This window comes from Podarcis tiliguerta (genome assembly GCF_965153285.1).
Source record: "Podarcis tiliguerta genome assembly, chromosome: 5".
NCBI classification, from domain to species: domain Eukaryota; kingdom Metazoa; phylum Chordata; class Lepidosauria; order Squamata; family Lacertidae; genus Podarcis; species Podarcis tiliguerta.
This window is the reverse complement of record NC_139538.1, coordinates 4,785,120-4,800,577: the sequence shown is the minus strand read 5'-3', so window position 1 is coordinate 4,800,577 and position 15,458 is coordinate 4,785,120. Positions and strand designations below refer to the sequence as shown.

The window sequence follows — 15,458 nt, the reverse complement described above, 5'->3', positions numbered from 1 at the left end:
CAACGCTTGCACCCATTGCTCCAGCAGTCAATGAGTGGCCACAATCAAGCAGTGGCAGAGTAACCTAAACAACGGCACCGGCAGCCCACGACTTCTATTGGCCTCCAGTGGCAGGGAGTCACGTGGGCACACGCCCAACGAGAACTGCTGTGCAGACGAGTCTGGAGCAGCGAAGATGCGGGCGAGCAAAGGAAGAATCAAGGAAACTGGGAGAAATCCCAGACAGCTGAACAGGGAGGTAAAAGTGTGGGGATAAGGTGGGGAGGGGCAGAGAAAAGGAGGCGGCTGCCATTTGCCAAACCAGAAATAAACTATGCCGAACCTTTGCTGTCGTGGTTATCCGGTGACCATTCAATATTTCCACCCTGGGCAGCGCTGTGTTTGCAGTGGGAGATTTACTATGTTAGCTTGGGCAGGGCTTGCTAAGCTTATCTTACAGTGAAAACACCCGCCAGGAGCTCCAGCCCAGGGAAAAACGGTGCCTTAATCCCCTTGTTTTCCTTTTGGGTGATTACCTGACAAAACCGAAAATTGTTATAGCTTTGCTGAAAAGAAAATTAGGCACTAATGGCAAGAAACCTCTCCAATTAGTTCTGTTATTACCAGCAAATTAGAATTGCAGCGTTAGCACCCCTCCGAGACGGCAGCTTTTCAGAGGCCTGGTAAACTGCGCTTGAGCCACCAGCCCCTCCTCCTGGTCCAAGACGGAGAGAGGCTATATTCATATATGTACATATTTAAACCTTTTCTTGAAAGTCTCTTGCACAAATTAGATTAACCAGGACAGCTGAAGTGGCCAAAACGAGCCCTTAAAGCCGTCAGATTAAAACACTTATTAACCATGACAGATCCAAAGTTATTTTTTCCAGGCTTGCTGCTGTGGAAATTTGCGACTCTCTCCAAGAGGAGCACAATTAATGTTAGCAATTCCCACTTCCAAATGAAAATATATTGTGTTTTCTGACTTTTTCAAAAAAGAAAGAAAGAAAGAAATATCCAGCAAACAGTGAGAAAATGCATCCTCCAGACTGGATGGAAAGGAAAGCAGTGAGGAGATGCTCACTATCCCAGTTATAAAATTCTGGCAAGAGTAATTATTGTGTTTGCCCAAAATCCAAGCTGCTTTTTTTAAAAAAAATGCAGTACCTGATGCAGTTAATGCTCCTGAGTTTTGTTGCCCATGTGAGCAAGAAGTAAGGAGCAGGTGTGTGCTTGGTGCTACCCCAGGCGCACTAACATCAGGTAAAAGGAAAGGGTAGCTCAGGAAAGACTTAGCATCCCTGTCCTTTCTTCCTCCACCTGCAGCATCCACACACCTGGGGCTTTAAAGGACTCATGAACAGCTACATCAGAGGTGGGGGACCTCACACCCATGGGCCAACTGAGATGCACACACACACGCGCACACACACACACACACACACACACAGCACCTCCATTTGACCCTTGTGACTCTCATGGTTGAGACACCTTGAGATACTTTGAGATAGGTAAAGGGACCCCTGACCATTAGGTCCAGTCGTGGACGACTCTGGGGTTGCGGCGCTTACCTCGCTTTATTGGCCAAGGAAGCCGGCGTACAGCTTCCGGGTCATGTGGCCAGCAGGACTAAGCCGCTTCTGGCGAACCAGAGCAGCACATGGAAACGCCATTTACCTTCCCGCCAGAGTGGTATCTATTTATCTACTTGCACTTTGACGTGCTTTTGAACTGCTAGGTTGGCAGGAGCAGGGACCGAGCAACGGGAGCTCACCCCATTGTGGGGATTCGAACCGCTGACCTTCTGATCGGCAAGTCCTAGGCTCTGTGGTTTAGACCACAGCACCACCCGCTTCCCATACTTTGAGATAAAGGTAAATTAAATAGCACTAAGAGAGAACGACAGGCTTCAGCATTCCTTGCTGAACCATTTTTCCTTATTTCCGGGGGGGGTGGGGGGCAGAGCATGAATTCTCCCAGTGTTCATGGTGGGCAGGGAAAAGGCAAAGACAAAGCGTTTCATCCAAGAAGAAGAAACTGCAAACAGCACAGATAAGAAATTGCATACAGAGGTCAACATGGGATAAGAGAAGGCACTAGTTAGCTCCACACGGAACCCTCAATGCTTATTTAAATTTGGGTAAATTGGAAGATGCCTTACACAAAGTCAGGCCATTGGCCCCCACTTAGCCCAGTACAGTGGTACCTCGAGTTACATACGCTTCAGGTTACATACGCTTCAGGCTACAGACTCCCCTAACCCAGAAATATTACCTCGGATTAAGAACTTTGATTCAGGATGAGAACGGAAATCGTGCAGCAGCGGCGCAGCGGCAGCAGGAGGCCCCATTAGCTAAAGTGGTGCTTCAGGTTAAGAACAGACCTCCGGGACGAATTATGTTCTTAACCCTGTACTATGACTGGCAGTGGCTTTCCAGGTTTCGGGAGGCGACTCTCACAGCCTCACCTTCAAGATGCCCAGGACTGATCCTGGGCCCTTCTGCATGCAGAGCAGATGCTCTGCCACTCGGCCACAGCCTCTCCCTCAACACAGGTAAGTCTGTATGTTGTATGGCCTGAGATTCCCATGCACGGTCTAGAAGGCAGATCCCTTCTTGGTTTGCCTCCTCCACGAGAGGCCCAGAGAGTGGCAACATGAGAATGGGCCTTTTCTGCAGTGGCTCCCCATTTGTGAAATGCTCTCCCCAAGGAGGTTCTTCTGGCATCTTCATTAAACACCTTTAGGCACCAGGTGAAAACATCCCTCTTTAACCAGGCCTTTGGCTGATCTGACATTCTATAGACTTTTAAATGTGCTGAGGGGGTGTCTGTTGTTCTTGTTCTTATTGTGTATTTTGTGTTTTTTTCCTGTATTTTTTGTTGTGAACTGCCCTGAGATCTACAGATGAAGGACAGAATATGAATTAAATATCAAGTAACCAATCCCTGCAGGTCCTGTATGGCAGCACTGCACCATACAGTGCAGTGGGGACGCGGGTGGCACTGTGGGTTAAAGCCTCAGTGCCTAGGGCTTGCCGATCGAAAGGTTGGCGGTTCGAATCCCCGCGGCGGGGTGCGCTCCCGCCGTTCGGTCCCAGCGTCTGCCAACCTAGCAGTTCGAAAGCACTCCCGGGTGCAAGTAGATAAATAGGGACCGCTTACTAGCGGGAAGGTAAACGCCGTTTCCGTGTGCGGCTCTGGCTCGCCAGAGCAGCGATGTCACGCTGGCCACGTGACCCGGAAGTGTCTTCGGACAGCGCTGGCCCTTAGCCTCTTTGAGTGAGATGGGCGCACAACCCTAGAGTCTGTCAAGACTGGCCTGTACGGGCAGGGGTACCTTTACCTTTTAACCAATCCCTGCAGGTCCTGTATGGCAGCACTGCACCAGGCAGGGCCGAAACATTATATTCCCAGTTGCTGGATGCAAATGGGCATTCCCTGTGAGAGACCATGCCTTCCAAGAAATTTGTGAACTTCTACTTGCGATATGCTGCTGTTAGCCAGACATGAGATATCTTTGCACCAAATTCCCGAACTGCAACATCCAAGCTAGCCAATGAAGCCTAATTCTTGGTCGTATACACAACCTCATCCTGTTTTTAAGACCAAGCTCAGACTCCAAAGCTTCTCCTTAAGAGGTTCAGATTCCTGACAATTCCATGTCTTATAGATCCCATGGCGAGATTGGAATTTCCAGCTATGTAATGACAGGGCCAGGAGGCTAGAAGCAAACCTGGTGAGCAAAACATGGAATATCCCCTTTCCCAGGAACCAGGAAGTGCCAGACCAACGTGTTTAACCACAGCATCCTCTTACCTGGAAATGTTTCTCAATTAAAGGTTTAGCTCATCTTGCCTGAAATCGCCCGATCAGGCAGTGTAGAATGCCGCCTACCTGCCATGTGTATGGGGGGGGGGGGTAGAAGAAAGGGAACACCAGCCAGGGCAGTCTATACATTCCCAAAGTGTTCAGGAAAGTTTCTCAAAAAAAAAACCCCACCCAACGCAACTTCCCGGATGATGTTTTCTTCCAACACTTTCTTTGGAAATCCCATCTTACTACCACAGCTCCTGTTTCCTAGTTCCCGTATTTGCTTTGCCTGTTTAGCTAAGAGAGTTCACACAACTGGGAGCACTGAATGAAAACGCAAACAATGTGGATAAACGCCAGGCAGGCTGGAGGATCTGACAAACGTGTGCATCTTTGGAAGAAATTTAAAGACTATTTACAGAAATATTGTAAGATTAATGAATGTTAGAAGGACATCGGATTGAGGTTAAAAGGTTATTAGCAACAAAGTGGTGAAGGAGTATGGAAAATTCGAAGGTTAAAAAGGGTAAAATTAAAAGGTTTAATATATTAAGATATTAAGAAAAGATTAGGATACATTAAGATATTAACATAAAGATTAGGTCAAGATAGAGGGAAGGGATTTGCTGATTAAATATTTGACATGGAATACAGTGAGGGGAGGTGTGGGGAAGTCTGGGAAATAAGTAAATGCAAGGAATATGATGAAAATGGAATTGTTTTTATTTGTTTTTTTCTGTGTTTTTTTGTATTTTTGTATTTTTGTATTTTTGTTTGTTCTTTCTTAAATATGAAAACTCTAATAAAAAATATTATTAAAAAAAAAGACAAATGTGTGCATCTCAGGGCTGGGACAAGGTGCTAGGACCAGCCTCACTACAAAAGGTATGTACAGCAAAGAGTCCTGTTTTCCTCCCATCTGCCTCTGTGTGTAAGTTGGGTGGGGGTTTTAAAGACTCCCCTCATTCCCAGTCCCTTCCATGTGAAGGCTGCTTTAGCTAGAAAGGCCAGAGAGCACTTCACAACCAAAACAGTCACTCCTGGCTACACAATAACACCTCCTGGGTGCGTTGCTAAGAATGGCTTCAAAATCAGGGAAGCTCGCATGAAGTTTTGGCTGCATCTGAGCCCAGCTAGGCTTGCTGCGTAATACAACCCTGAACGCAGCGTTTTCCAGGCCTCCCCTGAGCTTGGGCAGATTGAAAATTTGAGGCTCACTGAACCATCTGCATGCAAGAGGAACCCACACAACTGCAGTATCTTCTCCTACCAACATCACAATCGCAAGTGGCAAGCACATCTGCATCAAAGTTCGGCTACCCAAGCAGCATCAGTCATGCCTGGGAAGCTTCCAAGGATACCCTCGGAGCAATTTGCTTATGTTTCAGGGCTGCACAGAGCGGAGGGGATTTCTTTTTAAAACACGGCCAAGATACTCGATTCCCACCCCCCAGATGTAGAATCAAGCCTAGGGAGGATGAACCTTGTCTCCCGGCAAGCAGCATTTTGTGAAATAAACCACCAACAGATACCTGGCATCAACAGAAATGGTGAGCATCTTATTTTTTCACAGAAAATGCTTTGTTAAATACTGTGCCAAATGGAAGGAGAAGGCACAACAGCACAAGAAAGGAACTCCAAGGCTATTGCAGGACTAAAGGGCCTGGGAGGAAGGACAGCGAGTGAAAAAGTGCAAGGAAGCCTGCCTGCCACCCTCTGGATACTGCTCATAAATTACCGTATTTTTTGCTCTATAAGACTCACTTTTTCCCTCCTAAAAAGTAAGGGGAAATGTGTGTGCGTCTTATGGAGCGAATGCAGGCTGCGCAGCTATCCCAGAAGCCAGAACAGCAAGAGGGATTGCTGCTTTCACTGCGCAGTGATCCCTCTTGCTGTTCTGGCTTCTGAGATTCAGGATATTCTTTCTCTTGTTTTCCTCCTCCAAAAACTAGGTGCGTCTTGTGGTCTGGTGCGTCTTATAGAGCGAAAAATACGGTAGCTGGGGAACCTCTCATGCTGCTGAGCTTTTTCATTCAGACTTCATCACAACCCTGCGGCCTGCGGCTTATTACCAGCTCTACAAGGAGCTGCCCTTGAAGACTGTTTCAGTACCACCTCTAAGCAAAACCAACCACAAAAGCAGAGATAGAATTCACTGGCAGGCAAAAAAATTCCAAGTGCTAGGACTGAGAATTACTCCAGGGACAATGCAGGGCCTTTGAGGGGAGGGTGGAATTTTTTTTGGGGGGGGGGGGACACTAATAATATAGACAAATAGGAAATGAGGTAATAGGTACTAAATGTAAATACATTGCAATACTCCCACACCCAATTAATGCCAACCTTAAGTTATTTGGCTACATTCTGCAAAATAAAAAAAATACTGCAAACATTTAATTTAAAATGTATAAACAGATGTATTGAGAAAACCTGCGTAACAAAAACAAAGCAACAAATTTAAAACAACCTGTAGAAATTGAAAACTACCCCAAAAGCCTGATTAGTAAGGCTCAAATCGCTCAAAGCCTGATTAGTAAGGCTCAAGTCTTCAAAATATATACAGAGGCCGAAATAGTTGCATACACACATAAGAAAATTAAATAAAAATGTCTAGTTGCAATTCTCAAAAGGAAAGGACGCCAGAGACTCATGCTGCAAGAGGCATCCAAAAGGAAACCTTTTATATCAACTGGAACCAACTGCCTATAATAGTCCAGTGATATCAATGGAAAGGAACTCTGGAATGGAGAACTTTTAATGTGTACAATGGAATCAAGGGAGGGCTTTTGACCCTTACTGGCAGAAAGCCAGAATAAATAGGTAACGGAGTGGAAGACTCGAAAAGTAGCAGGAAAACAGTGACAATGAAAGAGAGGGAAACAGGCATGCGGATATTCCGAGAAGAGAGAGAAAATCCATTTCCTCACTGAAACCTTTTGGAGTTAAATTGTGTAGGGCAAAGATCTGATGCAGCTCCCTCCTTTATCAATGACTTGGCATCCGGCTCACATGCCCCTTCAATGGCCAGGTCAAACTTCGGGTGCTGAAGCTCTGCAGAATGTCCCACCAGATCTGCAAACACAGACGTCTCTGATGCGTTCCATGGCGTGTCTTTTCAAAGCTCTTGCAGCCTGCCCTGTTTAATCTTTCCACGTGACCATTTGATGTCACAAACCACAAGGGTGCTACTACATGCAGTAACTTTTATATAAATGCATCCTATTGGTGTGTCTGCAGTGAATAAAGACAACAGCAACAAGGGAATCAAAGGGATCCCAATGAAGTCAGCGCCAAAAATTGGGGTCCTTTTGATATGCAGTTGTGGGTTACTTTCCACAGACTGGTATATTGCGTGGCAAGCGCCAATATTTGCTTAAACAGCATTGCAAGCATATGCTTACATGAGTAAATGTCAGGCTGCAGGTGAGTCTATTCTGGGCCCCATAGAATCACTCCTGCCACACCAATGACTCTTTCAGGCTCCCCATTGCAAAAATGCATTCAGTGGCTCCCCACTGCCTTTCAGACACAATACAAATGGCCCAGGCCCAGCAGCCCTTCAAGTCCACCCAACATTGCTCTCTTTATATTTTTATGTATTTGTGGTTTTGTTTTCAGGTATGTCTATAGACACCTGTCCCTCCCCACCCCCCAGCAAAAAAAAAAAAAAGTTATAGGCTGCTGTCAGGGAACTGCCATCAGTGTCTGCGGGAGAGAGCAAGCTCCGAAGGGATCCCAGAGAGCATCCCGGGAGTGGGAGGGGCAGCCCATCTTCTGGGGGAGAGAATCAGCGTAGCTCCAGTGGCGAAGGGGGGGAGATGGGGGAATCGACGAGGCGATCCCATGACTCCTTGCCGGGGACCAGCGGGGAGAGAAGGGGTCCTCCGCTGCCCACGCCCTCCTTGCGCAGAAGGCTTTCGTGCAGAGAGAGTAGGTGAAGACTTCTTTGCTGGAAGAAGTTTAAGAAACGCCCACTGACGGATTCTGCCAGTGATTGAGACGGTCACGGGCAAGTGGCTGCCCGGACAGGAAAGATTCACTCAGGCAACCCAGCCAGACGTTGGGACAAGCTTACGCACGAGCAACCCCTAGAACCATTACAGCTGCACAACAGAACTAAAGCAATTTAAGCTCCTGAGTTGCTTTTAAAGGAAACGGAAGTGGAAAAGGCAGGGGAAAACAGCTGGCCCTACCATTTGCGGCTGGACCCCAACTCACCATTTTCTCCAGCCCCCAGGGACAGCTGCTTCTGATCCTTGGTCTCCCTTGAGCCATCTTGCTTGCCCTCAACATCTTCGTCATCAAACTGAGCCTCTATAACAACGTCCGGACTGTTAACATCGCCTTTTCCTGGATCACGAAGCACACAAGCGCCCGGCGAACTCTGATCTGATCCTTGAGCTGTTTCTGTTGTTTCATTGTCACAACCGTCCGGCTTGATTACCTGGAGAGTAAAGAGGGAGAAAAGTTGCGTTCTGAACTGCATGGTCCAGCATGGCTGAGGGGCAGCCGTACACCGCTCCCGACCCTGCTAGGTCTCCCCGCCACTCCAAATCCTTCATCCCAGAGCCCTTTCACATTGTCATGGGAGGGGTGACTGCCAGTGAGGAGCAGCAGCAGGATGGGACCGGCCTGGATGGCAACTCTTCCAAGAAAAGTAAAGAGGGAGAAAAGTTGCGTTCTGCGCGGACCTCCCGGCCGTCAGGTAACTCCCGTAAGGGAGCGAAGAGCACAGCGGGGGGAAGCGCGGGCGGAGGGAAGCCATAACTATCTCCGGAAAACGAAGCCCCGAGCTTGCAGGGAGAGCGCTGGATTCTCTAAAAAAAGAAATCCGAACCTTAAGAGCTTATAAAAAAGTGGACTGGCAGTAAGGAAGGATTCGGAGACTAAAGAGAGATTAAAAGAGCTCAGCTGTCAACTGAAATCGGCTAAGACGCAGCTGTATAAGCAAAGCTGGCTAATGAGTGAGCGTCGCTAGCGGCTGAAGTCTCTCCTTCCTCCCAACTTTTGAAGTAACTTTAAGAAGATACAAAGTAACGTAAAGAGGGAGAAAGTTGGAAAGGAGGGCAAAAGGACTAATAATTGGCTACTTTAAGTCCTTTTTGTAACGGGAGAGGAAACGGTGGATAAAAAGAGAGGAGTGAAAATATACCAGTGTCCCTTTTCAGACATCTTTTTCTTTTTTAAAGAAAGTCCTGCGCAACGGAAGTGAAGCTTCCGACTCCATTTTGGTCGCTTTTCTCTTCTCTATGCTGGAGTACAAGGAGGGGGAAGAAGATTAACTAACTTGAAACTTGAAAACTTTGTTTTGACTACTTTTGACTACCTTCCCTGTGACTAAAAAAAAAAAAAAAAAAAGAAAACTTTTTCACTGACTGGATATGATTATTTTTGATCATTTTGGACTGGAAAACTGAGGAATTTAACAGTTGGGACTCACTTTATTATAGACACCAGGTGGACAAGAAGGGAAATACAATCTGCTAAAATTTTCTTTTTTTTTATTTATTCCCTTTTTACTCCTCCTTCTTTGGTTACTGTATTCGTGTTTTCCAACGATATCCCCCATCCTTTCTTTTTCCCTTTCCGCATATGTGATTTTTGACTTAGGAGGGGGCCGTCTCTCAATTTTTGCCAACAGTGGATTAACTTTTTGCTCTTTTTTTTTGTTTTTTTTTTTGTTTTTTGTTTTTTTGGTCTTTTTCTCTGTGGAAGTTACTGGATACTTTTTCATTCTTACCAACTTTTATTTGTATATATATGAGGATTTAGCCTAATTGGTGGCAAGAAGATAAAATCAAACCAGAGGGAAGTTTAACTTTTTTCTTTTGCATTTTTTTTTTTTTGTATCCCTTTTTTTTTGTATCCCTTTTTGTATTACTCTTTTTTTTTTTTTTTTTTTTTACTATTTCTCTTTTTTCTCTTGGGGAGTGCAACTGGAACTTGGGGGAGGTAACCGGAGTTGAGAGAGTCCAATCGGTCCGGAAGGCTCTAAAAAATTATAATTTTTGGGACAGAGGCCTTTCAAAGTTAAAAGCTAAAAAAGAGGAAACTATTGGTAAAGGTGTAAAATAAGGAAGTTTGAATTACCTTTATATTGGGACTGTGCCTGGTTAGTAAGACTGAATTAATTTGGTTTGGGATTTTTTTGAAGTGACTGTTAAAAATAAAGAAGTAATAATATAATTGGAGACAATGTCTCATCAACAAAAGAAAGGAGGCAATGGGGGGACCCCAGCTGAGAGAAAGGGGTCGAAACAAGAATCAGATTTCAAAGCAGAAATATTAAAAATGTTTGCAGATATTAGGCAAAGTGAAAAAAATTTAGAATCAAAATTAGAACAAGTAGATACAAAGATTGGAAAACTGGATAGGAAAATAGATGAGACGGTCAATGAACTGAAAGGGCAAATTAAAGAGGTATCCAAGAGAACACATGTGTTGGAGGAAGGAATGAAGAAGACAAGAATGGAAATGAAGGAACTGAAAAAGGAAGATGAAAAGATCAAGGTGGGGCTTTCAGAAACAAACAAAATGCAGGAAGAGATGTGGGATGCGATTTCTATGAATGAATTACGACAGCGTGAAGTGAATTTAAGGCTGAGGGCCGTACCAGAGACTCAGGGAGAGGATATCAAACAAAAATTAATATTAGAGCTAGCCCAATGGTTGGAAATACAATTGGAAGAAATGGAAAATACAGTTCAAAATGCATTTAGGATGAGAGTGAGAACAACTAAATCAAAGAAAGCCCCAGGAGATTGCCTCATAACATTTAAGGACAGAGAGATGAGAAACTTGATCCTCCAGAGAAATAGAGAAAAAAGATTATATATAGATGGCAGCTATATAATCATCTTTAAAGATATCCCAATTAGATTGTTGAAACGAAGATATCCATATAAACCAATGGTGCAAATTCTTAAGAAGAACAATATTGAATTTAAATGGGAATATCCGGAAGGGATTTCCTTTGTTTATAAAAGCAAGAGGCATAGGCTGACCAGGCCAGAAGAGATAGGTAAGTTCCAGAGAAAGTATAAGGAATTGATAACAGAAGAAGAGGACGACAAAGATAAAGGTATACCAGGAGGAATAGGAGCCACCGGAGGATGGGACTCAGATGTAAAGGAGAAGAAAGGGGAAAGGACGGACGAAAAGGAGAAGAAAGGGGAAAGGACGGACGAAGAAGAGGAGGAAGAAGAGGAAGGCGAAGAGGAAGAAGAAGTAGAAGAAGAAGCAAACACATTATAAAAAGTAATTTATAACAACCCTTATTTTATTTATAACAAAGAACAGAATGGCATTAAAAATATGGAATTGGAACATTAATGGGATGAACGAAAAAAATAAAAGGAATAAGGTGGAACAATATTTAAAAAAGAAAAATTTGGATATTATCTGCTTACAAGAGACACACGTAGCAAGAAGACACAGGAAAATTCTGATCAACAAAAGACTTGGGAACGAATTTATTTCATCTGATAAAGAAAAGAAAAGAGGAGTAGTTCTGTATATCAAAAATAAAATAGAAGCTCAGCAAATTTTCAAGGATGAAGAAGGTAGAATTATTGCTGTACAGATTACTTGGCAAGGTGAAAAATTGTTAATAGTCGGGATCTATGCACCCAATGGAAATAAAACTGATTTTTATAAAAAGTTGGAAGAGAAATTATTTGAGTATATGGACCAAAAAATAATCGTGATGGGAGATATGAATGGGGTAGTCTCAACAGAAATGGACAGACTAAGAGAGAAAGAGTCGAAAGAAGGTAAACTACCCAAAACTTTTTTTGAAATGTCAAAAAATTGTAATTTGATTGATATCTGGAGACTGAGACATCCACTTGAGAAACAGTTTACGTTCTACTCAGAGCCAAACCAGTCAATGTCCAGAATAGATCAAATCTGGATCTCTAATGAATTAACCCCAAGAATTTCACAAATTGAAATCCAACCAAAAGTAATTTCAGACCACAGCCCAATTAAATTGGAGATAAAAGGTTTAGAAGAAAGAACTTTTAGGTGGAGAATGAATGATTACCTCTTAGAGGACCAAAAAATTTTACAAGACGCACAAAAGAAACTGATAGAATATTTCGAGGATAATTGTAATAAAGGTACGAAGATGAGTATAGTTTGGGACGCAAGTAAGGCAGTGATGAGAGGGTTCTTCATACAACGGAACTCAATTAAAAAGAAAAACAGAGAGAAAGAAAAGAAAGAGATTCTCAAACAAATAATGGATAATGAACAAAAACTAATTAAAAAACCAAATAATTCAAAAATTAGACAAAATATTAAGGTGTTGCAAACACAATTTGCTATGATAATTAACAGAGAAGTGGAGTGGAACATTAAAAGGCTAAGACAGAAAAACTTTGAATTTGCTAACAAATCTGGGAAATGGCTTGCTTGGCAAATTAAGAAAAGAAAAGAACAAAATACAATAAATAAAATTACAGTAGAGGGAGAAGATATAACCAACCCAAAAGAAATTAGAAAAGGATTTTTGGATTTTTATAGACAATTGTATAAAAACAAGGAAAAAAACAATATGAGGAAAATAGAGAGATATTTAAAAGAAAAAGAGGTGCAAAAGATCCCGATAGATAAGAAAGACAAGCTGAACACCCCAATAGACAACGAAGAGATAAGAGAGATCATAAACGAGTTGAAAAAAGGGAAATCTCCAGGTCCAGATGGATTTACAGCTAGCTATTACAAAGAGATGAGACAGATTTTGACAGCACCATTGAAGGAAGTAATGAATAACATTCTGAAAGAAAGGGAAATACCTGAGACATGGAAAGAAGCCTTTATAACCTTTATCCCAAAGCAAGATGCAGATCCAACACAAGTCAAAAACTATAGACCAATCTCTTTGTTAAATACGGACTACAAAATTTTTACAGGATTATTGGCGAAAAGGCTAAAAAAAGTTTTACAAGAAACTATTCATGAAGACCAAGCGGGCTTCCTCCCAGGCAGGCAGATGAGGGATAACGTTCGGAACATCGTTAATATTTTGGAATATCTGACAGCCAGGAATGAGAAGCAGGCAGCGTTGATGTTTGTGGACGCTGAAAAGGCGTTCGATAATGTCTCATGGGACTTTATGTTAAAAAACTTAGAATATATGGAGGTAGGGAAGGGCTTCTTCAATGGAATAAAAGCAATCTATACGGAACAGAGAGCAAAATTGATAGTTAATAACGTAATCACAGAAGAGGTAGAAATATCGAAAGGTACAAGGCAGGGATGTCCACTCTCGCCTCTGTTATTCATACTGGTTTTGGAGATCTTTCTAAAATCAATTAGGGGAAATGAAAGGATAAAAGGGGTGTCGGTGGGTCAAAATAAATATAAAGTGAAAGCTTTTGCCGACGATCTGGTGATAATGATGGAAGACCCGATGGAAAGTATAACAGAAGTGTTAGAGGAGATTGAGCAATTTGGAAAAGTAGCTGGTTTTATATTAAACAAGAAAAAAACCAAGATCATAGTAAAAAATATGGATCAAACACTGGTAAAAGAGTTACAACAACAAACTTGTATTGAAGTGGTGAAAAAGGTAAAATATTTGGGAATATGGCTGACTCCAAAAAATATTGATTTGTATCAGAATAATTACTTACCTGTGTGGAATGGAATTAAGAAAGATCTAGAGGTGTGGGGAAGATTAAAATTGTCCTTTTGGGGTAGGATTTCAATGATTAAGATGTGTGTACTCCCAAAGATGTTATTTTTATTTCAGATGATTCCAGTACTTAAAGGGACGGGGATATTTAAAGAGTGGCAAAGAGGGATTTCGAGATACATCTGGCAGGGCAAAAAACCAAGAATTAAATACAAATTATTAACAGACGCAAAAGAAAGAGGGGGCTTTGCCCTGCCAGATCTGAAATTATACTATGAGGCTTCGTGCCTTTGCTGGATAAGAGACTGGATAAAATTAAAGAACACAAAATTGTTAGATTTAGAGGGATTCGATAACAGATTTGGGTGGCATGCTTATTTGTGGAGGGAGAAGAAAAAGGGCCACAAAACTTTTGAAGACCACATCTTTCGGAAATCGTTAAAAGAAGTTTGGGAAAGATATAAAAATATATTGGAATCAGGGATTCCACACTGGTTGTCTCCATTAGAGGTTATGTGTGTTAAAAAAATTAATATGAGAGGAAGTTGGATTACCTATGGAGATCTAGTGATTAAAGATGGAGAAAAATGGAGATTGAGGCCATACGAACAAGTAAAAGAGTATGTGTTTGATTGGTTTAACTATTATCAGATAAATGATATGTTTAAAAAAGATTTGAAAGAAAAGGGTTATAAAGGAAAAGAGTCAAGATTTCAAACGGAAATAGTAAACAGTGATAGTAAAATAATTTCCAAAATGTACAGAATGTTACTAGAATGGCATACGATGGATGAGGAAGTCAAGTCGGTGATGATCCACTGGGCCAAGGATTTTGGTTACAACATATACTGGGAAGAGTGGGTGAAAATATGGAATAACAACTTGAAGTTTACAGCATGCACCACATTAAAGGAAAACACGATGAAAATGGTATACAGATGGTATATTACACCAGCTAAATTAGCAAAGATGTTTAAAATTAACAACAAGTGTTGGAAATGTAAAGAGAAAATAGGAACTTTTATACATATGTGGTGGGAGTGCAAAAGAGTGAAAGGGTTCTGGGAGAGTATATATAACGAATTAAAAAAGATGTTAAAATATAGCTTTGTAAAAAGACCAGAAACCTTCCTTTTAGGAATAATGAGGAACGATATTAATAAAAAGGACTGTAAACTTTTCCAGTATGCTATAACAGCAGCGAGAGTACTGATGGCCCAGAAATGGAAACAGGAAGAACTGCCGACTGTGGAAGAGTGGAGAATGAAGTTAACAGATTACGCAGAACTGGATAAATTAACTGGGAAAATTAGATACCAACGAGCTCATAAATTTAATGAGGACTGGGAAAAATTTTCGGGGTATTTGGAAGATGTATGTGATGAGCGAACAACGCTAGTGGGTTTTAAAGAAGTTTTGTGAGGAAGATAAGGAATATTGCAAAGATGTAAATAAATATGGTAAGATAGATATTTATTTATTTACCTGTTTAGTTTAAAAGGAAAGGAAAAAAAGGGAAAAGGAAAAATGGTGATACGAAATGTGAGAAATGTGTGGAAAAAGTTTTATTACGGACGATTGGCAGGAAAGTTGAGGGAAGTCCACATAAATTGTAAATATGTTAATGAGAAATCGGTATAATTGTAAATATGTATGAAAAAACTGAATAAAAATGAGATGACGGAAAAGTTGCGTTCTGAACTGCATGGTCCAGCATGGCTGAGGGGCAGCCGTACACCGCTCCCGACCCTGCTAGGTCTCCCCGCCACTCCAAATCCTTCATCCCAGAGCCCTTTCACATTGTCATGGGAGGGGTGACTGCCAGTGAGGAGCAGCAGCAGGATGGGACCGGCCTGGATGGCAACTCTTCCAGGTCAGCTTCACCCAGAAAGCAATACTAGCACACAAGAAAGGAACACACCAAGTGTCCCAACACACCTTGGTGCCAAATTATTATGCAGAGTTTGGGGGGGGAGGGGCATTTCCCCACCATTCCTTCTTCACAACACAAAAGGTCTGAAAGGGAAAA

At 42.4% G+C, this 15,458-nt stretch overlaps 1 protein-coding gene across 5 annotated transcripts in view; it reads right to left on the bottom strand.

Moving 5' to 3' along the window:
* Nucleotides 1-15,458, bottom strand: part of DIS3L2 (DIS3 like 3'-5' exoribonuclease 2) — a 213,082-nt gene that overhangs the window by 113,190 nt on the left and 84,434 nt on the right. For all 5 annotated transcript variants that reach the window (XM_083441955.1, XM_083441959.1, XM_083441956.1 and 2 more), the window contains one exon: nt 8,008-8,233. In XM_083441955.1, coding sequence (XP_083298081.1) covers nt 8,008-8,233 — 226 coding nt within the window. The remainder of the gene's footprint in view (nt 1-8,007; nt 8,234-15,458) is intronic.